General features: G+C 43.9%; 1 protein-coding gene across 1 annotated transcript in view; it reads right to left on the minus strand.

Moving 5' to 3' along the window:
• The window catches only part of Ptpn9 (protein tyrosine phosphatase non-receptor type 9), a 94557-nt gene extending 68941 nt beyond the window's left edge, over positions 1 to 25616 (minus strand). Inside the window, exon 1 of the mRNA XM_045160382.1 lies at positions 25533 to 25616. Within this exon, the coding sequence (XP_045016317.1) occupies positions 25533 to 25595 (63 nt within the window). The 5' untranslated portion in view covers positions 25596 to 25616. The remainder of the gene's footprint in view (positions 1 to 25532) is intronic.
• Positions 25617 to 25857: the final 241 nt, after the last annotated feature.

The raw sequence follows: 25857 nt of genomic DNA on the forward strand, positions 1-25857 counted from the left end.
AGTGGGGGGGGGGGGAGGTAGGGTATTACCATGGGACACTTTATAATCATGGAATATGTTAATAAAAATTGAGAAAATAAAATAAAATAAATCTTAAAAAAAATTGAAGAAGAAACAGGAGGCTCCTTACCATTTAGCAAGAGCAAAGTCATCCAGGTTCCCAAAGGAACAAGAGAGGCGTAGCTGGTCACTTTCCATAAAGAGGAACTTGTTGGCAGCTTACCAGCTACTACCTAGTCCAGTTGGTTAATGAGGGTATAAACCACACAACCATAAGATATCTAGAAAGCCACTTTTTTGTCGGCTTTTTTTTTTTTTTTTTTTTTTGAGGTAGGGTCTCACTCTAGCCCAGGCTGACCTGTAATTCACTATGGAGTCTCCAGATGGCCTGGAACTGGAACTCATGGTGATCCTCTACCTCTGCCTCCCAAGTGCTGGGATTAAAGACGTGAGCCATCACACCTGGCAAAAGTCACTTTGATGAGGAAAAACTCTCAAAGGTAGGCCTATTGGGTTTAAGTAATTTTAATCTCTTACAATTGATAAGTGAGACTGTCAAAAGAAAGGAAGAACGTAAATGGTTGTCTGTAAATTAGAAGATGGTTTTCCAAATCATATGGAAACATTCTTCTCCTCCCCTACCCTGGCTTACTTGCCCTTCATGTCAGCCTAAACCCTAATTCATTCTATTCACTTTTACTATTTTCCAGCCAGGCACTGTCCACGCATCATCTGCTTCCACTACACTGTAAGCTTTGGGGAACAGCAGAGGCCAAGTTTTCCATGATCACAAAAGCACACCCAATACCAGACACAGAGCCTGACAGTATTCTGGTAAACACATGCAGGAATGACGACGGGCTTTTGGCCCACTGAAAGTACTGCTCACAGAAAGTAGGAAGAACATGCTTGAACACTTGCCAATCTAATGGTAAGCACTTCAAGTCTGGTGCCATATGACTGTAAACTTGGGAGGCAAAGGATTGCTGCAAGTTCCAGGCCAGCCAAGCTATATAACAAGACCCTGTGTCTAAAAAGAGCGCTGAGAGCAGCACGCCTTTAATCCCAGCATTCGGGAGGCTGAGAAAGGAGAATCACCATGAGTTCGAAGCCACCCTGAGACTACATAGTGAATCCAGGTTAGCAGGGGCTAGAGCGAGACTCTACCTCAACCCCCCCCCAAAAAGAAAAAAACCACAAGGGTACTAGGGAGATGGCTCAGTGAGTCAAACGCGTATTGCACAAGAATGAGCATTTTAGTTCAGAACCCATGTAAAGCCAGACTCAATAGTGTGGTAGTACACACATCTACAATCCCTCACATCTAAGGGCAAGATGAAGGATGGAAGATGGGGCCAGAAGAATCCTGGAAACTTTGGGGTCAGCTAGTCTGACCTATGCAGCAAGAACAAGAGAGACCCTGTGTCAGACAGGGTAGAAGGCTAGGACTGACCCCTCCAAGGCTGTCCTCTAATCTCTACATGAGGGCTGTGGCAGGCATGCACCCATACACACATATACAAATTAAAACAAAACAAAAACAAGAAAATAGGGTGGCAGAATCAGAATCAGAGTTTTGTTTATTTGCATATATTGCATATCAATGAGTGGGCAAATTTCATTCATCGTATTATGAAAAAGGGTTTCATGTAACCCAGGCTGACCTCAACTTCAATTTGTAGCAGATGATGATCTTGAATTACTGATCCTCCTGCCTCAGCCTCCCTAGTAAGATTATAGGCATGTACCACAAGGTCTTGTTTATTCATTCCAATCTGCAGATTACTAGACTTGCAGAAGAGACACAGGCTTCAAAACTATATTCCTCAGAAAAAATCTAAAACTATAGTAGAGGATTTCTGGATAGGTATAAAAGAAAGTAATAAACATGAGGGATGGAGAATTGGCTCAGTGGATAAAGGTGCTTTGTTTGCAAAGTCTAATGACAATTCAGGTTCAATTCCACAGGACCCATGCAAAGCTAGATGCACTAAGTGGCGCATGCATCTGGAGTTTGTTTGCTGTGGCAAAAGGCTTTGGTGTGCCCAATACCTATCTCCCTCCCTCTTTCTCTCTCTGCAACTACAATTTTTTTAAATTTTTTGTTTACTTTTATTTCTTTATTTAAGAGCAACAGACAGAGAGCGAAAGAGGCAGAGAGAGAGAGAGAGAGAATGAGTGCACCAGGGCCTCCAGCCACTGCAAACTCCAGATGTGTACACCCCCTTGTGCATCTGGCTAACGTGGGTCCTGGGGAAATCAAACCTCAAACCAGGGTCCTTAAGCCTTCACAGGCAAGCACTTAATTACTAAGCCATATCTCTAGCACTAACTACAATTTTTTAAAGAAAGAAAATAACAGGGGATGGAGAGATGGCTCAGCAATTAAATGCGCTAACTTCCAAAGCCTGGATGGCCTGGGTTTGATTCCTTAGTACACATGTGAAGCCAGAAGCACTAAGTGTATATGTGTTTGAAGTTCATCTGCAGTGGCAGGAGGACCTGGTATACTATATTCACTCTCTCTCTAATAAATGAATAAATAAGTGTATATGTGTGTGTGTGTGTGTGTGTGTGTGTGTGTGTGTATATGTATGTATGTATGTATGTATGTATGTATGTATGTATATGTGGGGGGGATATATATTTGTTTATTTTTCTTTGGTATTTCAAGGTAGGGTATCACTCTAGCCCAGGCTGACCTGGAATTCACTATGCAGTCTCAAGATGATCTTGAACTCATGGTGATCCTCCTACTTCTGCCTCCCGAGTGCTGGGATTAAAGGCATGCATCACCATGCCCGGCCCAAATAAAATATTTTTAAAGGGGGCTGGGGAACTGGCTTTAGTGGTTAAGGCATTTGCCTGCAAAGCCTAAGGACCTTGGTTCAATTCCCCAGGACCCACATAAGCAAGATGCACAGGGGGCACACGGGTCTGGAGTTTGCTTGCAGTGGAGAGAGGCCCTGGCATGCCCATTCACTCTATCTGCCTCTGCGCGCCTCCCCCCTCAAATAAATAAAGAAAATATTTTTAAAAAATTTTTAAAATATGGAACATGAGATAGCTATTGGAACACTCCATAAGCTTATTCAATAATGTCGACTGTAGACTGTTTTTTAATGAGAGAGAGGGAAAGGGGGGGAATAGGGCCTCTAGCTACCGCAATCAAACTCCAGATGCGTGCACCCCCTTGTGCTCATGTGTGACCTTGCATGCTTGCATCGCCTTGTGTGTCTGGCTTACATGGGAAATGGAAAGTCGAACATAGGTCCTTAGGCTTTACAGGCAAGCACCTTAACCACTACACCATCTCTCCAGCCCTCTTCTGTAGTTTTTGCTTTTGTTTTGGTTCATTTTGCTTGAAACAAGGTCTGGAATTCACTATGCAGCCAAGGATGACCTTGAACACCTGATCTTCCTCTTCCTCCTCCCAAGGGCTGGGGTAAATCCTTATACCAGTGTTCCTGGTTTTATGCAGTGGTAGAAGACTGAACCCAGGATTTTATGCACATTAAGCAAGCATGCCAGTATATCCCCAGGCCTTTTCTTTTTTTCTTTGAGAAAGAAGTTTGCTATGTATACCAGATTTGCCTCAAACTCCTGGCAATTCTCCTGCATCAGCTTCTCAAATGCTGAGATTACAGGTATTTCATTTACTTTAAAAAAATATTTTAGCTGGGTGTGGTGGCACACACCTTTAATCCCAGCACTCGGGAGGCAGAGGTAGGAGGATCGCTGTGAGTTCGAGGCCACTCTGAGACTCCGTAGTGAATTCCAGGTCAGCCTGGGCTACAGTGAGACCCCACCTCGAAAAACCAAAATATATATATATATATTAAATTTGGGATGGAGAGATGGCTTAACAGTTAAGCACTTTCCTGTGAAGCCTGAGGACCCCAGTTCAAGGCTCAATTCCCCAGGACCCACATTAGCCAGATGCACAAGGGGATGCACGGGTCTGGAGTTTGTGTGCAGTGGCTGGAGGCTCTGGCGTGCCCATTCTCTCTCTGTATCTGCCTTTCTCTCTCTCTCTCTGTCACTCTCAAATAAATAAATAAAAATAAACAAAAAAATAAAATATTTTATTTTATTTGGGCTGGAGCGGTTAAGCACTTGCCTATGAAGCCTAAGCAGCCCAGTTCGAGGCTCGATTCCCCAGGACCCACGTTAGCCAGATGCACAAGGGGGCACAAGTGTCTGGAGTTCCTTTGCAGTGGCTGGAGGCCCTGGCACACCCATTCTCTCTATATATGCCTCTTTCTCTGTCACTCTCAAATAAATAAAAATAAACAAAAAAATTTTAAATATATTTTATTTATGCCAGGTGTGGTGGCGCACACCTTTAATCCTAGCACTTGGAAGGCAGAGGTAGGAGGATCGCCATGAGTTTGAGGCCACCCTGAGACTTCGTAGTCCTTAAGACTTTGCAGGAAAGCACCTTAACTACTAAGCCATCTCTCCAGCCCGGTTTATTTGTTCATATGTGTTTTTTTATTTTTTTTAGTTAGGGTCTCACTCTAGCCCAGGCTGACCTGGAATTCACAATGTTGTCTCAGGGTGGCCTCTAACTCACAACAATTCTCCTACCTCTTGCCTCTGCAGTGCTGGGATTAAAGGCATGCGCCCGGCATCACATTCTAAAAAAAATATATATATATATATATAAATGTATATGTACACACACACATAGTTTTTGGGTTTTTTTGTTTTGTTTTGTTTTTCGAGGTAGGGTCTCACTCTAGCCCAGGCTGACCTGGAATTCACTATGGAGTCTCAGGGTGGCCTTGAACTCACGGTGATCCTCCTACCTCTGCCTCCCGAGTGCTGGGATTAAAGGCGTGTGCTGCCATACCTGGCTAAATATATAGTTTTTTAAATCAGAGTCATCTCAGTAAAATACCATAAAGGTGAGAATTCTGCAAACATTATGGTTAGCCCTTTTCCTTGATTCTATATTCCCTCTACTCAAGTACCTAATAATTGCTTCCATCCTGTTCCAAAAACATTTGTTTTCACATATCCCTTCCACCTGACTCACACATACACAGCCCTCAAATTCAATTTTGCCTTCATCCCAAAGCCTCAGAATGTATCTGACAGAAGGGATGACCAAAATTCTAGGACTTGGTTTGTCAGACTTGCTTCTGAACTGTTCTTGCTTGTCCTGCAGATTAAACCAGCTGCTAATCTACACCACGGGGTCCCTGCTTTCTTTCTGATTGAGCCCCAACACTAGAGACTGTATCCTAGGTAACTGAATTTCAATTCTGAATCCCATACTCAAAATAAGACTCTTCTTGAATGCTTCTTTGCCCCATAGCTCGATTACACCCTCGAAGGGACACAGCTGGCCATGAGACTGCAATTACACAGTATCGGCCATCCCGGAAGCTAACCTCAGCCCTCAGATGTTTCAAACCCAATGAATGTGTCCAAATCTCAGACAAGATCAGGAACAAATCTACAATGACCGGAACACAGCACCAGTTGATGGGCTCATTAAGAGGCCACTTGCAGACCTACAAAGAATGAAGCCTGGAAAAACTGCCAGCAATCTACATGTCCTCACCACAGTGCCCCAATTCCAAGTCTAATTAGGACTGCGCTCAGCTACTTGACAGAACCCACAGTGAATTCTGCTAATTCCTAGGTCCAGGTTCCTATGCGCTGACACTGGAGTAACACGAGCTCCCTGCGGATCAAGCCTGGTCAAAGCAGGTGTTTCTGGCCGCAACAGCCTGTGTCCCTACTCAATACTCTCTCGGAAGGAAAGCACCTCATCTCTCCGGAGAATGCCACTCACAAAAGACATCACTCTCTTTGTACCATGCCTCTTCTCAAATGGACGCAGGCCTACTCTTTTGGTAAGAGAGCATGAGAAATGCCAGTCTTTGAAAATGTTGCTTTAAAATACAGTTCAAACTGAGAACCAAATGATTCTTGAAACACAATGCACATTAGACTTGTTTTGTAAAACCTAGGTTCCAGAGTCAATTTAAAAATCCTAAACTTCTCTTCCTGAAGGGGACCTGACTGTCTGAACTCAGTTCTAGAGGGTTCTGTGACCAATTCTGCAGCATCTTCTGGATCATTAATTCTCAAACTAAATGTGTATTTGTAGACTTGGTAAAATATAGGTTATTGGTTCCAACCCAGAGTTTTTGATTCAGTAGGTCTGAGATGAGACTTGAAAATCCAGTGTTATTAAGCTCCCAGGAGATAAGATGTTGTTCTAGGGACCATATTTTGAGAATAACTTCCCTACATCAAAACTATGACAAGTCATTCCCAGAACTACTCTGGGGAAAGAGAAGGAAGAAGCCATACAAATAGGTCCATTTACAACCCAATATTCTGTGCTTGCCTTACAAAATAAAGCCTGTTTTATCTCTTCCTCTCTCTCTCTCAAATACACACACACATACATATATATAATTTTTATTTATTTGAGAGAGAGAAAGAGAGACAGACAGGCAGACAGACAGACAGAACAGGTGTGCCAGGGCCGCTAGTCACTGCAAACAAACTCCACATGCATGTGCCACCAAGTGCATCTAGCTTATGTAGATCCTGGGGAATTGAACCTGAGTCCTTAGGCTTTGCAGGCAAGCATCTTAATCACTAAGCCATCTCTCCAATTCCTGTTTTGTCTCTCTTGAGACAGGGTGACAAGGCTAGTTGTGAACTTTTGATCCTGGGCCTCGGAAATACTGGGATTACAGGCATGGGCCATCACATGGCTAAAGCACACTTCAATTGGATCTCACAGGGGAAGTACTCAGATATTTCAAACAGATGAAAATTCACATGCTAACAAGTTAACAACATGAGACAATTCAATTACCAAGAGACCGTACTTTGTAAGCAGCTCTCAGCTGTACAGCAGCAGCAAAACTAGAAAGGGATGGATCACCTTCCTTTTACTTTGGCTCTCAAACTGTGTTAGCCACTAAAAGAATTCATTTAAAATAGCACTTAGACATGTTTGAAAACTGTGGTAAAATACATATGTAAAGTTGTGTGTTGTGTGCTCTTCTTCCATCTTCCTTGAGACAGGGTCTCTTGCTGCTATGAACAAACACCAGTCTAGTGGCCCACAGGCTTGGAATACTCCCGCCCCTCCCTCCCTTTTTTTTTTTTTTTTTTCTTTTGAGGTAGGGTCTCACTCTAGCCCAGGCTGACCTGGAATTCACTATGTTGTCTCAGGGTGGCCTCAAACTCACAGCAATCTTCCTACCTCTGCCTCCCGAGTGCTGGGATTAAAGGCATGTGCTACCATGCCCAGCTCTCTCCCTCCCATTTTTTTTAGGGCCATTGGGAATCACAGATATATGTACCACTTTGAATCTGGCATTACGTGGGTGCTAAGAAGAACTGAACTGGGATTAACAGGCTTTTCAAGCAAGTGCCTTTACTGCTAAGTCATTTCTCCAGGACCCCACTCCATATTATACGACAGGGTCTCACAAAGTTCAGGTTGGCCTCAAACTTCATAAGCATAAGTAGTTCAGAATGGCCTTAAATGACAAATCATTCTCTCAGCTGCACACATACATTCTCTCTCTCGCTAAAAAATAAAAGCAAGCAGGGTATAGTAGTGCATGCCTTTAATCCCAGCACTCAGGAGGCAGAAGTAAGAGAATCAACGTGAGTTCAAGGCCAATCTTAGACTACAGAGTAAATTCAGGTCAGCCTAGGCTAGAATGAGACCTTAACTCAAAAAAATTAATTAGGGGCTAGAGCGATGGCTTAGAGGTTAAGCGCTTGCCTATGAAGCCTAAGGACCTGGTTCAAGACTCTATTACCCAGGACCCACATTAGCCAGATGCACAAGGGGGTGCACGCATCTGGAGTTCCTTTGCAGTGGCTGGAAGCCCTGGCGTGCCCATTCTCTCTCTTTCTCTCTCTCTGCCTGTTCTCAAATAAAGAAAAAAAAAATGAACAAAAAAAATTTTTTTAATTAAGTAGGGCTGAAGAAGATGGCTTAGCTGTTAAGGCATTTGCCTACAAATCCAAAGGACCCTGGTTCAATTCCCTAGGACCCATTTAAGCCAGATGCACAAGGTGTTTTCTCTCTCTCTACCTCTCTCTTTCACAAATGAATAAATTAATAAAATTTAATTAATTAAATTAACAGGGTAGACTGCTTCCAAAAGGTTGGAGGGAGAGGATAAACACTCCAAGATTATCAGATCTCCACAATTACACCATAGCATGTACAGACCCATACACATATACCATACACACCCACACATCCACACTTTCTCTCTCTCTCTCTCAAATAAATATTGAAAATATTATTTGAGGAAGAGACAGAATAGGCATAGCAGGGCCTCCAGCTGCTGCAAATGAAACCCAGATGCATGTACCACTGTGCATCTGGCTTAACATAAGTACTGGGGAATTGAACCAGGGTCCTTTGGCTTTACAGTCAAGTGCCTTAACCACTAAGTCATTTATCCAGCCCTAAATAAAAAATATTTTTAAATATAAAAATAAAACTGAAAACATATGATGGGGGGAGTCATGAGCCCTAGGAGTATAACATGCTGGTGCTTGGCTAAATGTATATACTATGCTCACCAAACTGCCTGGTAAGCACTTCTCTTACTCTTAATGTCCATACCTATATATTAATGCTACTCTCACTTTTGGTTACAGAAGCTTCTGTTTTCAGATGGCAGTGACCTTGGGATGATTCAGAAGGCACCATGGTGCTGAGAAGTGACAGAAGAGCTCTCAGCACTGCAACATCTCTATTACACCTTCCAAGGCTCAGGGTCCATTGCAGAAGGGGTGGCAGAAACAATATAAGAGCTAAAGGAAGGGTAAGACTCCTTACACTGTCCCCCCCCCGACACAAAATGGCCTGGATATCCATGACCTTGCAGTGCCTATACAAGACCATCATAACAGGAGGAAAATGATATCAAAATTAAAGACTGACTGAAAGGGAGAAGGAATATGATGATGGAGAGTGGAGTTGCAAAGGGGACAGTGGGTTACCATGATTTATTGTCCATAATTATGGAATCTGTCAATAAAAAATATAAAAAATAATACTGTGCCGGGCATGGTGGGACACACCTTTAATCCAAGCATTTAGTAGGCAGAGGTAGGTGGACCGCCATGAGCTCAAGGACACCCTGAGATTACGTAGTAAATTCCAGATCAGTTTGGGCTAGAGTGAAACCCTACCTCAAAAAACTAAAAAAGAAAAAAAATTAATTTGTAGCATAAGGATCACAGGATTAAACAACTAGCTATTCCCTTAGACTTTGCAAGAATTTTCAGACATGGAATAATTTTATATTGAGTTCTCCACACTGACATGGTAAGAGAGTATCATTTTTGTTTTCCCTTTCTAACATTTTGTTCTTGTTTTCATTTTTTTATGAATTATTAAGTTTATGTGGGGAGAAATACAAACTGTGGGGTTTATTTAAGGTTAATTGAGATCTAGGAAGAAGGGTGGAACAAAGTCATAAGCACATGGAAAGTATCAAACAGGCACTTATGTGGAAACCACAGCATAGTCCGTGAGAGCGCAGAGCTGAAACACGTGGAAAATAGAACCGAGGAGCTTGTATAGGGAGAGTCAGGAGAGACAGCCAGCATGTAGTCTGAGCTCCTCCATAGAAAAAAGCTAAGAGGGCAAATGGTGGTGGCTTAAGTAAGAATGGGGGGGGGGGGTCAAAGCAGAGACCAAGATGTTCAAATGAAAAATTGAGTAGTAAAGAGAGTTGCCAGGCATGATGTCGCACATCTTTAATCCCAGCACTTGGGAGGCAAAGGTAGGAGGATCGCCATGAATTCGAAGAGAGAGAGAGAGAGAGAGAGTTAGAGAGTTAAATCATGCATGGTTACCCTGAGTTTAGAGGAAATTATAGGTAACAGGTCCAGAGTTAAGAGAAAGCATCCAAATGGTAGATCTAGAGTGTAAGAGAAATATGCACATGGTAGATTCACAGACCAAAGGAAAATCATACTTGTAATTAAAGTAAGAAGTTACACCAAAGTATGAAACAGAAGCAAAAAGAACAACTACCCAAACCAAGCAGCAGCATTCTGCTGGCTCTCACCCAATCTGGCTGGGGGTGAGGGACTGGACTCGCTTGTACCCTACTACCAGAACAAGAAGCGGCAGGGAGCCTTTTTTAGTTTTTTGAGACAGGATCTCTGTAGCCCGCTGGCCTAGAATTTGAGGCAATCATCCTGCTGCAGCACCTGGAGTGATGAGATTGCAGGGATGAGTGCCTCAGCTTTGTCCAAAATGCTTCTGAGTATTGCCATGGAGGGCTCTGTTCCTTCATGGAGAGAGGTGATCATTGTGCATCAGTCTGTTTTCTATTTAAGTCAATGTGAACTAAGAAGACTTTGTGTGGCGGTGGGGGTGGGGGGACTCGAGGTAGGTTCTCACTGTAGTCCAGGCTGACCTAAAATTCACTATGTAGTGTCAGGCTGCTCTAGAAGTCACAGCAATTTTCCTACTTTCCCTCCCAAGTGCTAGAATTAAAGGTATGCACAACCATTCCAGCAAATGGCTTGCTTTTTAGTAATTTTTTTTTTTTACTTTTATTTATATTTGAGAGAGAAAGAGGCACAGAGAGAGAGAATGGCTGTGCCAGGGCCTTTAGCATCTACAAAAGAACTCCAGAAGCATATGCCCCCTTGTGCATATGGGTTACATGGGTCCTGAGGAATGGAACTTGGGTCCTTTAGCTGTGCAGGCTAGTACCCTAACCACTAAGCCATCCTTCCAGCCCAAGGTTTGCTTATTTATTTATTTGAGAGAGAGAGAGAGAGAGAGAGAGAAAGAAGCAGAGAGAGAATGGGCATGCCAGGGCCTCCAGCCACTGCAAACAAACTCTAAACACATGCACCACATTGTGCATCTGGCTTACGTGGGTCCTGGGGAATCAAACCGAGGTCCTTTGGCTTTGCAGGCAAACACCTTAACCACTAAACCATCTTTCCAGCCCAAGGCTAGCTTTTTTTGGTTTGTTTTTTTGAGGTAGGGTCTCATTGTAGCCCAGGCTGACCTGAAATTCATTAAGGAGTCTCAGGGTAGCCTTGAACTCACAGCGATCCTCCTACTTCTGCCTCCTGAGTGCTGGAATTAAAGGCGTGCGCCACCACGCCTGGCTCAAGGCTAGATTTTGATAAAAGTATCTCACTCTAAAACCAGTCTGGCCTGGAATTCATGGTGATCCTTCTGCATCAGCATCTCAAGTGCTGGTATTAAAAGTATGGGCCACCACAACTGCCCAAAGGCCTTAATATATTGAATTTTTCACTATATAAAACTAATTGATAAACTCAGTGCTTGGTGACACATATGTGATTTGTTGTTTTGTGGCACCAGGGCTAGGACATTGACCTACACCCTCAGCCCTGAAAAAACTTACCTAAATAAATGCTAAACATGCTGCAGATTCATCTTAAAAGTTGGCTCTGTGCCAGGCATGGTGGCTCACGAGTTTAATCCCAGCACTTGGGAGGCAGAGGTGGGAGGATTGACGTGAGTTCGAGGCCACCCTGAGACTACACAATGAATTCCAGGTCAGCCTGGGCCAGAGTGAGAACTTACTTAGAACTTACCTACAACTGTTCCTAAGTACAAAATTATTCAGAAATAAAACATGGTTTCTCAGCCTTAAGACTGTTAAAACTTTGGCCCAGAACTCTATTATGGGGAGCTGTCCTGTGTACTCTGCAGCATTCCTGGCCTCTACCAACTAGATATCAGTAGCACCTCCAAGTTCTGACAGCTGCCTCTAAATATTGATAAACATTCCCAGGAGAATTAAGTCACCCTGGTTGGAAACCACTGAGGTAAACAATGGGATGAAAATTTTTTTCATAAGAACTATTTAAACAAGATATGGAAGATGAAACAAACTGTCATGCTTTGACAGTGTAACAGTGAATCTTTTTTCCCCTTTGGTTTTTCAAGGTAGGGTCTCACTCTAGGTCAGGCTGACCTGAAATTCACTGTGTAGTCTCAGGGTGGCCTCAAACTCACAGTGATCCTACCTCTGCCTCCTAACTGCTGAGATTAAAGGTGTGGGCCACCACAACTGGCTTTTTAACTATTTTTATTTATTTATTACAGGGGTTGGGGATTTAGCTCAGTGGATGAGCGCTTGCCTAGCAAGTGCAAGGCCCTGGGTTCAGTCCTCAGCACCGAAAAAAAAAAAAAAAAAAAAAAAGACAAAATCATAAAAAGACCAAAAAAAAAACAAGGGAACTAACTATTTATTTATTACAGAGAGAGAGGGCGAAATAGATGTGCCAGGACCTCCAGCCACCCCAAACTCCAGATGCATGTGCCACCATGTGCATCTGGCTTATGTGGGTACTAGGAAATTGAACCTGGGTCCTTAAGCTCCACAGGCAAGTACCTTTAACTACTGAGCCATCTCTCCAGCCCAAATCTTTTTTTTTTTTTTTTGAGTCTTGCTCTACCTCAGGCTTACCTGGAATTCACTATGTAGTCTCAGGGTGGCCTCAAATGCATGGCGGTCCTCCTACCTCTACCTCCCAAGTGCTGTGATTAAAGGCAGGCATCACCATGCCCGGCTTTTTATTTAAATTACTTATTTGTGCATGTGCATAAGCACCAGACTCCTGCTGCTGCAATCAAATGCCTGTTTGGCTTTAGGTGGCTGAGGAAAAGAACCTTGACTGGCTTTGTAAGCATGCACCTTTCACTGCTAAGCCATCTCCTCAGGCCCATGAATCATTTTTATATCACAGGATTAACTTTGTAAAGTTTTATCTGGGGCAAGGAGTATATAGCTCAGAGGTAGCATATGTCCTTAGCAATCCTCCTACCTCTGCCTCCCAAGTGCTGGGACTGAAAGTGTGCGCCACCACAACTGGCTTGTTTTTCTTTTTCTTTCTTTCTTTCTCTTTCTTTCTTTCTTTCTTTTTTTGTTGGGGAGGGAGGAAGCATTTTGTAAACTACAGGGGGTTTTCCTTGTTTTGTTTTTGAAGCAGAGTCTCACAACTAGTTCAGGCTAACCTCAAACTCACAATTCTCTTGTCTAGTGCTGAGATTACTGGAATATGTCATCAGGGCAGATTTTAATCATAAACTTTTTTTTTGGCAGTTCTGGGGATCAAACCCAGGGCCTTATGTATGCTAGGCCATTACTCTACCACTGAGTTACCTTCTCAGTCCTTCAAGCTGGAACTGGGCTGGACAGATGGCTAAGTGGTTAATGTGCTTGCTTGCAAAGTCTGATGGCCTGGGTTCAATTCCCCAGTACCTATATAAAGCCAGACGCACAGAGTGCATATGTCTGGAGTTCATTTGTAGTGGCAGAGGTCCTGGCGCACCCATCCCCCACTCTTTCACTCATTGCAAATAAATAAAAATCAAAATATGTATTTTTAGGGCTGCATTAGTAAATAGTAGAAAGTCAAATTATAGAGAGAAAACAAACTACTAATTCCAAGACTCATGCTCAAAAATATTAAGAGCAAAATTCTCATAATCAGGGCTGAAGAGATGGCTTAGCGGTTAAGCTTGCCTGTGAAGCCTAAGGACCCCGGTTCAAGGCTCAATTCCCCAGGACCCACGTTAGCCAGATGCACAAGGGGGTGCACACATCTGGAGTTCATTTGCAGTGGCTGGAAGCCCTGGCGCGCCCATTCTCTCCCTCCCTCCCTCTCTCTCTCTCTCTCTCTCGCTCGCTCGCTCGCTGTTGCTCTCAAATAAATAAATAAAAATAACAAAAAAAATTTTTTTTAAAATTCTCATAATCAAATGGCATTTGCTAATTACAAACTCAGTAATTGCAGTGATGAGAATTCTTCACCTTTCCTTCCACTTCTTCCTTCTCTGGAAGGCCTCAATTTAGCATCGTGAATCATTTGATCCTTGACGTCTGGTTACCTCCAGGGGGACAGATGACATTTAGCACAAGACATGTAAGACTGTGGGAAAAGGGAAGTTCTTGGCCACAAGAAATAGGATAAAATCCCTACCCTTAGGAAAAGTGCCAAAAATCTCTGACCTCCACTTTATAGCTGTTAAATTTTTAACTTGTACAAGATTCTATTATAAAAACAAAGACCACAGCTTGGAATATAAAAATTCAAAGTAACCACTTCCTGACATTCATTAAAAACCCACACCAGGCTAGGCATTGCTTTAATCCCAACATTCAGGAGGATCACCATAATTTTTTTTTTTTTTTTTTTGGTGGTTTTTCACAGTAGGGTCTTACTGTAGTCCAGGCTGACCTAGAATTCACTATGTAGTCTCAGGGTGGCCTCGAACTCATGGTGATATGCCTACCTCCCAAGTGCTGGGATTAAAGGCATACACCACCACCCCCGGCAGGATCACCATAAATTTGAGGCCACCTGGGGCTACACAGTAATTTCCAAGTAAGCCTAGGCTAGACTGAGACTCTACCTTGAAAGAACAGGAAAAAATAAATAAATAAACTCTAGATCTGAGGATGTAGCTCAGTGGTAAAGAAATTGCTCAGCATGAATAAGAGCCTGGATTTGATTCACACAATATTGGATACAATATCGCAACAACAAAAGTGGGCATGGCTTAAGTAAATAAAACCATAAAGTTCATGATTCAAAGGAATCTAACAGTGGTTAACTTTACTGAGTGCTTACTATGTAACCATCAGACTAAGTACTCTGAATGAACTTCCTTATTAAGCCTTGCAATGCTATGAACTCTAAACTGAGAAGGTGCATTAGGGGAAAAAAAATAGATTTGTTGCAACAATTTTAAAAACCTATAGACAGGGGCTGGGGAGATAAGCTCAGTGGTTAAAGGCACTTGCTGGCAAAGCCTGTCAGCCCGGGTTCAATTTCCCAGTACCCAGGGGTAAGGGCAGATGCACAAAGTGGCACATGCATCTGGAGTACATTTGCAGTGGCAAGAGGCTTGGTGCATCCATATTCTCCCTCCCTGCTCACAAATAAATATATTTTTTAAAACCAGAGACAGGCTAGGCATGGTGGCATATGCCTTCAATTCCAGCACTCGGAAGGCACAGGTAGGAGGATCACTGTGAGTTTGGGGCCACCCTAAGACTACAGAGTGAAGTCCAAGTCAGCTTGGGCTGCAGTGAAACCCTACCTCGAAAAAAACAAAAAATTAAAAATTAAGTAAATAAATAAAAACCAGTGAAAGAAGCAATGTTAAATCCCAGCTATGGTAGTGCACACCTTTAATCCCAGTATTCAGGAGGCAGAGGAAGGAGGATCACTGTGAGTGTGAGGCCAGGCTGAGACTACAGAGTAAGTTCCAGGTCAGCCTGGGCAAGAGTGATGGAAACCCTACCTCAAAAAGATCAAAAAAAAATCAGCTCCTTCAGAAGAGGCAAAAGGCCTATGAGTTGATTTGAAGGGCAACTTGGGCTATAGTATAAGATCCTGTCTCAAATAGAAAGAAAGGGGATAGGGAGGAGGAAATGGCGTCCTAAATTGCTTTTACATTATTGAGAGTCTCACAATGCAGCCGAAGGTGGCCTCAATCTATCATTCTTTTTTCGTTGATTTTGTTTTGAGGCAGGGCATCACTTCAGCCCAAACTGACCTGCAACTCACTCACTCAGGCTGACCTGGAATTCTTAGTGATCTGCCAACCTGAGCCTCCTGAATGCAAAAGTTCAAGGAGTGCACCATCACACCCAGCTTTAAACTCCTCAACCTAAGTGCTGGAATTTTATGGGCCTGCATCACTACACAGGGAATTAATTACTTGTAATGTGAAAGAACATGAATGATTCTCAGGCATATTGAATGGAAATAACTTTACTAAAAGTGTCTACCATGGAATTTTTGTTTTGTTTTGTTTTGGTTTGGTTTTGTTTTTCGAGGTAAGGGTTTCACTACAACTATTTACAAAGCTCTAGTTGAGTCCTTTCTGAGAAAGGGTCTCACTATGTAACCAAGGTTGGTCTCAAACTCATGACAATACTCCTACCTCCATTTATTTTAAAACTTTTTGTTTTTTATTTTTTGTTTATGTGAGAGTGACAGAGAGAGAGAGAAAGAAGGAGAGAGGGAGGGAGAGAGACAGAGAGAGAGAATGGGAGCACCAGGGCTTCTAGCCACTGCAAACAAATTCCATATGCATGCGCCCCCTTGTGCATCTGGCTAACGTGGGTCCTGGGGAAGAGAGCCTCGAACCAGGGTCCTTAGGCTTCATAGGCAAGCGCTTAACCACTAAGCCATCTCTCCAGCCCCTACCTCAACTTCTTGAGTACCCACTCTCTTTATGGTTTATTTCAAAGAGATTTCTTTTTTTTTTTTAACTAGTGAAGTATCTTGAATTCTTTTTTTATTTTTATTATTTATTTGAGAGATAAAAAGGCAGAGAGAGAGAGAAAGAGAATAGGCACACCAGGGTCTCTAGCTACTACAAATGAATTCCAGATGCATGTGCCACCTTGTGCATTTGGCTTACATGGGGCCTGAGAAACTGAACCTGGATCCTTTGGTTTTACAAGCAAGCGCCTCAACCACTAAGCCATCTCTCTGGCCCTTGAAGAGATTTCTTTAATGTATGTCCTTACACACACAAAAAAAACCTGTAACCAAAGGAACCCAATTAGCTTTCTGTAGGTTATACAAACACAGAACAAATGAACAAGATATACTTTATCTTCTATGGTCTTGTTATTTATGGTTTAACAAATTCAATAAAATTACCAACTTCAGGTCAAGTTATAAGATATAAGTATACACTATGGAAAAAGAAAATTAAACCAGGCATGGTGGGTGGTGCATGCCTTTAATCCAGCACTCGGGAGGCTGAGGTAGGAGGATCACTGTGAGTTTGAGGTCAACCTGAGACTACATAATGAATTCAGGTCAGCCTGGGTTAGAGTGGGACCCTATCTCGTAAAAATAAATAAATAAATAAAAAGAAAATTAAGAACATAATGGAGGGCTGGATGTATAGCTTAGTGTTAGAAAACTTACAGAGCATAGGCAAAGAGCCTGTGTTCAAAAACAGAGGAGTAAGATGGAAGGGAAAGGGAGACAGGATAGAAAGAAGTTTAGCCAGGCATGAGCTGGTACTGTGATGCTAGCTCTCAGCTACTCAGGAAACTAAGATGAGATGATCATTTGAGGTCAGGGATTTGAGACCAGACTAGGCAACACAACACAGTGAGAACAGGCCTGAAAAGGCAGCCATGGTGGTACAGGCCTGTAATACAAGCACTTGGGAGGTGAAGGCAGGAATATCAAAAATTTAAGGCCAGCTTCAGTTCAGTGAGCTTGAGGCCAGGAAAAATGAGGGGATTTAATTGCTACTTTGGAGAATCACACATATTGCTATTTTTGGCTAAGATCAAGTGGAGAAAAGCCCAACACAGAGCCTGACTCAAAGCAGAAGCTGAGGAGACAGTTACTCTTATTACTTCATTGTTTTTCATGTAAACTATCCTTAAGGACACTGCAGGCTCTGGCTATTAAGGAGCTGAAAAAATAAAGACAAGAAATAGGAGCTAGAGGAGTAGTTCTATGAAAAGAGCACTTGCCTACCATGTACAAGGTCCTGCATTCCATCCCCAGCATCACAAGCCCAACATAAAATAAAGTAAGAGTAAGAAGGCTGGAGAGATGGCTCAGGGGTAAAGGCACCTGCTTGCAAAGCCTGACAGGGTTCAAATCCACAGTGCCCATGTAAAACCAATGTATAAAGTGGCAACATGGCCTGGTGCACCCATTCTCCCTTTCTCTTCCTCAAACAATTTTTTTAAATAAACGCAAGAAATGACAAAGTTAGAAATGAGAATCATTTTATCAGTTTAATACATACCTAGATAGGAAATAGGGTTATGAAATAATGACTTTTTTTTTTTTACAGTAGGGTCTCACTCTAGGTCAGGCTGACCTGGAATTCACTATGTAGTCTCGGGGTGGTCTGTAACTTATGGCGATCCTCCTACCTCTGCCTCCTGAATGCAGGAATTAAAGGCATTTGCCACCATGCCCAGCCAATGACTTTTTTTGGACCGGGTCTCATGTAGACCAAGCTAGTATTGAACTCAAGCCTCCTGTCTCAACGTCCAACTTCCAGAGTGCAACTATTCTTTTCTCCTTTTTTTTGAGGTAGGGTTTCACACTAGTCCAGGCTGGCCTGGAATTCACTATGGAGTCTCAGAGTGGCCTCAAACTCATTGTGATCCTCCTATCTCTGCCTCCTGAGTTCTGGGATTAAAGGCTATGTAGTCTCAGCATGGCCTCAAACTCATGGTGATCCTCCTATCTCTGCCTCCTGAGTTCTGGGATTAAAGGCATATGCCACCACACCTGGCTTTCTTTTGGTTTTTAGAGGTAGAGCCTCACTCTAGCCCAGGCTGACCTGGAATTCATTATGTATTCTCAGGCTGGCCTTGAACACAGTGATCCTCCTATCTCCGCCTCTCAAGTGCTAGGGATTAAAGGCATTACCACCAGGCACGGCAAGAACTACTCTTCAACTGGGTGTGGTGGCACACGCCTTTAATCCCAGCACTTGGGAGGCGGAGGTAGGAGAATCACCATGAATTCAAGGCCACCTTGAGAATACAGAGTGAATACCAGTTCAGCCTGGGCTAGAGTGAGACCCTACCTTGAAAAACCAAAAAGGAAAAACAAAAGGCATGCCACCCATGTAAAGCCAGGTGTACAAGGTGGTGCATGCTTCTAGAGCTGGTTTGCAGCAGCTGGAGGCCCTGGTGTGCGCTCTCTTTCTCATAAGTAAATAAAATATTTTTTAAAAAAAAGAAGCACAAATGGGAAGATAGGGGGAGGGAGGGTATTACCATGGGATGATATTTTTTATAATCATGAAAGTTGTTAACAAAAAAAAATTTGAAAAGAAAAAAAGTTAATTTTTTAAAAAAGAGAGAAGCAAATGGGTGTGAAAAGGCCCAGGTGAGGTCAGGAGAAGAGATTGAGTAAAGGAAAGATGGAGGAAGGGCTAATCAAAATCTAAGAGGATAGAAATAAATCATATGGAATCCTACTTTTTTAGACAATGGAACACTCAGGAGCCGTAGATTATTGCTAAAAATTTTCACTGCCAGGGATGGGATACCTTCCAGTGAGTTGTTGGTCAAGGAGGTCCCTGATGCCCCCAACACATAGGCCATTGCTGAGGCCCTTGGTTTCCCAACAGGAATAAATGGTAAGACCCTATTATTGAAGACTCCACATAATTGGGCTACAAGGTTACTGAGAAATCCTGCTGGAGCTGAGCTGATAACCTCCTCCATGTAGACCAGCTGACAGAAAGCTGGAAGAAGCCATTGTGCATGCAGTTCATTCAATGGGAGAGAGAAATCACCAGTGAAGATACTCAACAGTAAACACTGCAAGTCTTAAATTTTGCCAGTCAGATCAAATGAGCCTACTGGTGCAATAGTGGCACATCTATCATGGTGGAAACCAACTGTCCTCTAATTGGACTAGAGGCCCACTCCATGGGAGGGAATACATCCCTGATACTGAAAACTTAAAACAGGGGTAGTCATGAGCCCTAGGGGTGTGATGTCTGTTGCTGTCTGGATAAATGTATACACTATGCTTATGTAAACTGTCCAGTAAGCACTTCTCTTAATGTTCATACCCTTATAATTAATGCTACTCTCACTCATGGTAGAGAACCTTCTCTTTTCAGATGGTAGTGACCTTGGGACAACTCAGAAGGTATCATGGTCCTGGAAAGAAGTGACCAGAGTGCTCAGTACTGCAATATCTCTATCCTACCTTCCAAGGCTCAGCGTCCATTGTAGAAAAGGTGGCAGAAAGAATGTAAGAGCCAAAGGAAGGGTAGGACTCCTTACAACGTGCTCCCCCCAGACATGAAATGTCCTGGATATGCATCACCTCACAGTGCCTGACACTACCTACACAAGACCATCATAAGAGGAGGAAAAGATCATGACATAAAAATAAAAGAGACTGACTGAGATGGGGAGGAGATATAATGGAATTTCAAAGGGAAAAGCGGGGGGAGGGAGGGTACTACCATGGGATATTTTTATAATCATGGAAGTTGTTAATAAAAATTTGAAAAATAAATAAATTAAAATTAAAAAATTGCTTTGGGGCTGGTGACATTGTTTAGTGGTTAAGGCACTTGCCTGCAAAGCCAAAGGACCCAAGTTTGATTCCCCAGGACCCATGTAACCCAGATACAGAAGATGACACATGCATATGGAGTTTGTTTGTAGCGGACAGAGGCCCCGGTATGCCCATTATAGCTGCCTCTCTCTTTCTCTTTCACAAATAAATAAATAAACATAAAAATAAATTTACTTTTGGGCTGGAGAGATGGATTAGTGGTTAAGCACTTACTTGCCTGTGAAGCCTAAGAACCCCAGTTTGAGGCTCGATTCCCCAGGACCCACATTAGCCAGATGCACAAGGGGGCACACACGTCTAGAGTTCGTTTGCAGTGGCTGGAGACCCTGGCGCACCCATTCTCTCTCTCTCTCTCTCTGCCTTTCTCTCTCTGATGCTCTCAAATAAAAAAAAAAAAAAATTTTAAGATAAATTTACTTTTGAGTTGGGTGTGGTGGCGCATGTCTTTAATCCCAACACTTCGGGAGGCAGAGGTAGAAGGATGGTGGTAAGTTTAAGGCCATTCTGAGACTACATAGCAAATTCCAGGTCAGCCTAAGCTAGAGTGAGACCCTACCTTGAACAAACAATTTATTTTGGGGGAGATGGTTTAGCAGTAAAAATGCTTGCCTGAAAAGCCTAACAATTCAAGTTCGATTCCCCAGTATACACGTAAAGCCAGATACACATGATGGCATATGTGTCTAGAGTTCGTCTGCAGTGGCTAGCAGCTCTGACACACTCATTCTCTCTTTCTCTCTCAGAAAATAAATGGAATTTAAAAAAAAAAAAAAGAGGTATGATGGCCTGTGCCTTAAATCTGAGGACTCATGAGGCTGAGATAGGAGGCTCTCCAGGGATCTGAGGCCAGCCTGGAGCTATAGAGTGCATTCCATGTTAGCCTGCCTGAACTAAAGTGAGACCCTGCTTAAAAAAAAACAAAAACAAGAGGGCTTAGCAATTAAGGCATTTGCCTGCAAAGCCAAAGAACCCAGGTTCAATTCCTCAGGGCCCACGTAAGCCAGATGCACAAGGGGGCACATGTGTCTGGAGTTCATTTGCAGTGGCTGGAGGCGCTAGCATGCCCATGCTCTCTCTGTCAAATAAAAATAAACAAATAAATATTAAAAAGCACTTGCTTATAAAGCCCGACATCCTAGGTTTGATTCCCTAGTACCCACGTGTGGGGGTTTGACTCAGGTTTCCCCCATAAACTTAGATGTTCTGAATGCTAGGTTCCCAGCTGATGGAGATTTGGGAATTAACGCCTCCAAGAGGCAATGTACTGTTGGGGGCGGGCTTATGGGTGTTATAGCTAGTTTTTTCTTGCCAGTGTTGGGCACACTCCTCTGTTGCTGTTGTCCACCTTATGTTGACCCAGGGGTGATGTCCACCCTCTGATCATGCCATCATTTTCCCTGCCATTATGGAGCTTCCCCTCGAGCCTGTAAGCCAAAATAAACCCTTTATCCCACAAGCTGCTCTTGGTCGAGTGGTTCCGCCAGCAATGGAAACCTGACTGCAACCCCACGTAAGCCAATTGTACAAAGTGGTGCATCTGGAGTTAGTTTACAAGAGGACCTGGTGCACCATTCACGCTCCTCTCTCAACTAATTTTAAAAAATGATAATAATACAACCAATTAAGACCATCAAACTAAAAAGGAAAAAAAAAAATGCGTTTGCCCTTGGATTCTTAAAAATAATTAAGACCCAGTTAAGGGAAAATGCTTCTACTCCTCAGTTTATAGGATTTTATTTAAAAATCCAGAATGGAGGTAGGAGAGATGGGTCAGAAGTTAAAGGTACTTGTTCACAAGGCCTAACGGCCAGGGTTCAATGCCCCAGTACCTACATAAAGCCAGATGTACTAAGAGACCCATATGTCTGGAGTTTGTTTGCAGTGGCAGGAAGTCCTGCCACATCCATTCTCTCTCCCCTCCAATAAATAAATAAAATATTTTTAAATGAAAAAAAATGAGAATGGGTATTGGATTTTCAGCTTCTAAGATTTATACAACATACTTAGCCCTTTATTATTATATACCTACACAGGAGCTGAAAGGATGAAAAACAAAGTCTTTGCCCTCAACAAGCCTATAATCTGGTGAAAGAAACAGGGAAACCAGGCATGGTGGCACACACCTTTAATCCCAGCACTCAGGAGGCCGAGGTAGAAGGACCTATGAACAAGGCCAACCTAAGACTACATAGTGAATTCCAGGTCAGCCCAGGCTAGATCGAGACCATATACTTGAAAAAAGAAATAGAATAAAATTGTTTTAGGACTAGAGAGATGGCTTAGCAGTTAAAGCGACTTGTCTTTGAAGCCTAAGAACCCACCCAGGTTCGATTCTCCAGTACCCATTAGTGCATGCTCTGGAGTTCATTTGAAATGGCTGGAGGCCCTGGTGTGCCCATTCTCTAATAAATAAAAAATAAAATTAATTTTTTAATTGTCCTAGAAGTTGGGGATAAGGCCGTGGTTTCAATCCCCAGCACTGTTTTTAAAAAGCGGTGGCTAGGTGTGGTGGTGCACACCTTTAATCCCAGCACTTGCAAGAAAGAGGTAGGATTGCATTACTTCCAGGCTACCCTGAGACTACACAGTGAATTCTTGGTCAGCCTTGTCTAGAATGAGACCCTACCACCGGAAAAGAAAAAAAAAGGAGTGGTGATACACACCTTTCATCCCAGTACTTACTTAGAAGGCAGAGGCAGGAGGATCATGCTAGCCCAGGCTGACCTGGAACTCATTCTGTGGCCTTAAACTCAGTAATCCTCCTACCTAGAGTGAGAGACAACCTACCACAGAAAAGAAAAATTGATGGGGTTAGAAAAATGGCTCAGCCATTAAGGTATTTGCCTGGAAAGCCTAACAACCCAGATTTAATTCCCCAGTACCACATAAAACCAAATGCACAAAGTGGCACATGCATCTGGAATTCAGTTTCAGTGGCTGGAGGCCCTGACACACCCATTTTTTCCTGTCTATCTCAGGGTGTTGGTTCTTACACCTTACTGCAAAAGGTTCTCTCTCATTTTTTAAAAACATTTTATTTATTTATTTGAGAGACGGAGAGAGATAGAGAAAGTGGCAAATAGAGAGGACGGGCATGCCAGAGCCTCTAGCCACTGCAAACAAACTCCAGATGCATGTGCCACCTTGTGCATCTATCTGGCTTACATGAGTCCTAGGGAATCAAACCCGGGTCGTTAGGCTTTGCTGGTAAGCACCTTAACTACTCAGCCATCTCTCCAGCCCATTTTTTTTTTAAGATTTACTTGCAAGTATAGACAGTTTGAGGTCGACTTGGGACTAAAGAGTATAATCCAGGTCAGCATGGGCTAGACTGAGACCCTACCTCTCTTTCTCTGCTTGCAAATAAATAAATAAAATACGTTTTTAAAATTTGAGGACTGGAGAGCTGACTCAGTAGTTAAAGGTGCTTGCTTAAAGCCTAAAGGTCTGGGTTCAACTCCCCAACCCACAACCAACCAAATGCACAAAGTGGTGAATGCATGCGGTATTCATATGCAGTGGTTAGAGGCTGCTGGCATTCCCACACTCACAGTGATCCTCCTACCTCTGCCTACTCAGTACTGGGATTAAAGGCGTGCACCACCACACCCAGCAATAAAAACAGTTTAAAAAATTTATCTACGTTAGATGTATGATTGGCAATAGAAATACACTGATCTTAAGGTAGTTCTGGAAAAGGGAAAAATTAATGAAAACGTAATAAAAAGTGCAAAGACAATTGGGGGACCTAACACATTATATATTAGTGCTGAGTTACGCATCCAGTTCTGGCAGGATGGGCTCCTTGGCCACCTGCTTGCATTAACTCCCATGAACATTCTAATGACATCAAATTGCAACTACTGAGATGTTACCACTGCTTGTACAAAATAATTTTTAAACTTTTCTTCCCATGTTGATTTTATCTTAAAGCACCAAAAGGCACGACTGTGTGTGGTCTGAGGCCAAATATGAAAAAAAAGTCATCTCCACAAAGAAAAATCAAGAGCTGCCGGGAGTGGTGGCGCACATCTTTAATCCCAGCACTCTGGAGGCAGAGGTAGGAGGATTGCCATGGGTTCGAAACCATCCTGAGACTCCATAATGAGTTCCAGATCAGCCTGGGTTAGAGTGAAACCCTACCTGGGGTGGGGGTCAAGAGTTGTTTTTACAGTCAAATCTTAAATAGGCCAATTTACATAATATTGGTTTGTAAAAACATATTCTCTCTCCACTCTAGATTGTGTGAACAAATGTGGGCCTTGGGAACAAAGGGTAGAGATCTTGAAATGAGTTTCCAGCAGGGTTCACCCTTTCCTTTTTCATTTATTCTATTTTTTTTTTTCTAAGGTAGAACCAGACATGGCTAAATTTGAGCATAGCTAGGGCAAGGCAGGGGCAGTGCCAATGAAAAGACAAGCAAAAAGCCCTTAGGGATCCCATTCTAATCTAGCCTACTTTCTCCTATATCTCCTTCAAAAGTGGTCCATGTCTCTAATGGCTGGAATACGGGGGAGGGAAAGTTCTCAGGGCCCTGGATTTTTCCCTTACACAAGCCCCCTAACAGGATACCATAAGCCACTTCTGGGAACTTAAGGACATAAGCTTTAAGGAGCAATCGAACTCTAATGTAAGTAAGCTTCAGAAAGATGGAGACAGCCAGATGAAGTGGGGGCAGGGAAGTAGGTGAGAGGGAATGAGACCAGGCTGGGAAAGCAGAGAAAAAGGGAGGTCAAAGCCACAGACTTAAAGGGCTTTGAGGAGGACCAGATCTGTCAGGATCTGGCCAAGAAGGCCTGTCACAGCCTTCTGAGAAGTCTGGGGTGGGGTGGGGGGAGATTCATCTGAAAACCTGGGGCATCCATTTATCCAGCACTACCACCAGTCCTAGGGAAAAGAGGTAACCACATATGAACACCCACCTCCTCCAATGGCTTTTCCTGCCCTTGGAAAAGCAAACCTTGACGAGAAGATGCAAAAACATTTATAAGGGAGCAGAGGGCCGGGAAGCGCACAAAGTGTTCTGCAAACATCAAGGGGCGAACAAGCCCCCCTCCGCCACCTCAACCCACGACTTGGCGAGGGGGGGGGGGGAGACTTTAAATTGCCACTGGAATGCGGGGATCCGCGAGGCCCGGAAGGCTGGTTGGGGTGTCCAGCGTCTCGGCAGGAAGCGCGGGCGACGGCCCGGGGCGCGGTCGTCGGCGAGGAAGGGCAGCCCCGCGCGCGGGGGTGTGTGTGGGGGGACCTCGGAACCCGGGGGTCGCGGGAGGGCTCGGGGCGGCAGCGGCCACAGCATCCTCCTCGGGAGGCCGAGTCCCGGCCTACGCCTCGGGACGGAGGTGGTGGTGAAGGAGACGGGGGGCTCGGACACACCCACCGGCCGCGACCACGACCTCGCTTACCTGCTCCTCCTCGGGGGTCAGCTCGGGCGCCATGTCCGGCCGGGGCGCGGTCGCCGACTCCATGCCGCTGCTGCCACCGCCGCCGCCGCCGCCGCCGCCGCCGCCGCCGGGGCGGACAGGAGCCGTCGGCGGCGGGAAGCCCCCGTCTCCCCCGCCTCCTCCGTTCCCCGCGGCTCTCCGAGCCTCCGCCTTCCGCGTGCCCGCGTCTCAGCAGCTCGCGGCCGGCTCGCGCATGCTGGGTGGCTCGCTGGGGTGAGTTTGGGGGGGGGGGACCCCGGCGCGGCCCAGCGGCCACTGCCGAGAAGCCCCGGTGTCGTCGCGACTC

Source organism: Jaculus jaculus, chromosome 10, assembly GCF_020740685.1.
Source record: "Jaculus jaculus isolate mJacJac1 chromosome 10, mJacJac1.mat.Y.cur, whole genome shotgun sequence".
Lineage (NCBI taxonomy): Eukaryota > Metazoa > Chordata > Mammalia > Rodentia > Dipodidae > Jaculus > Jaculus jaculus.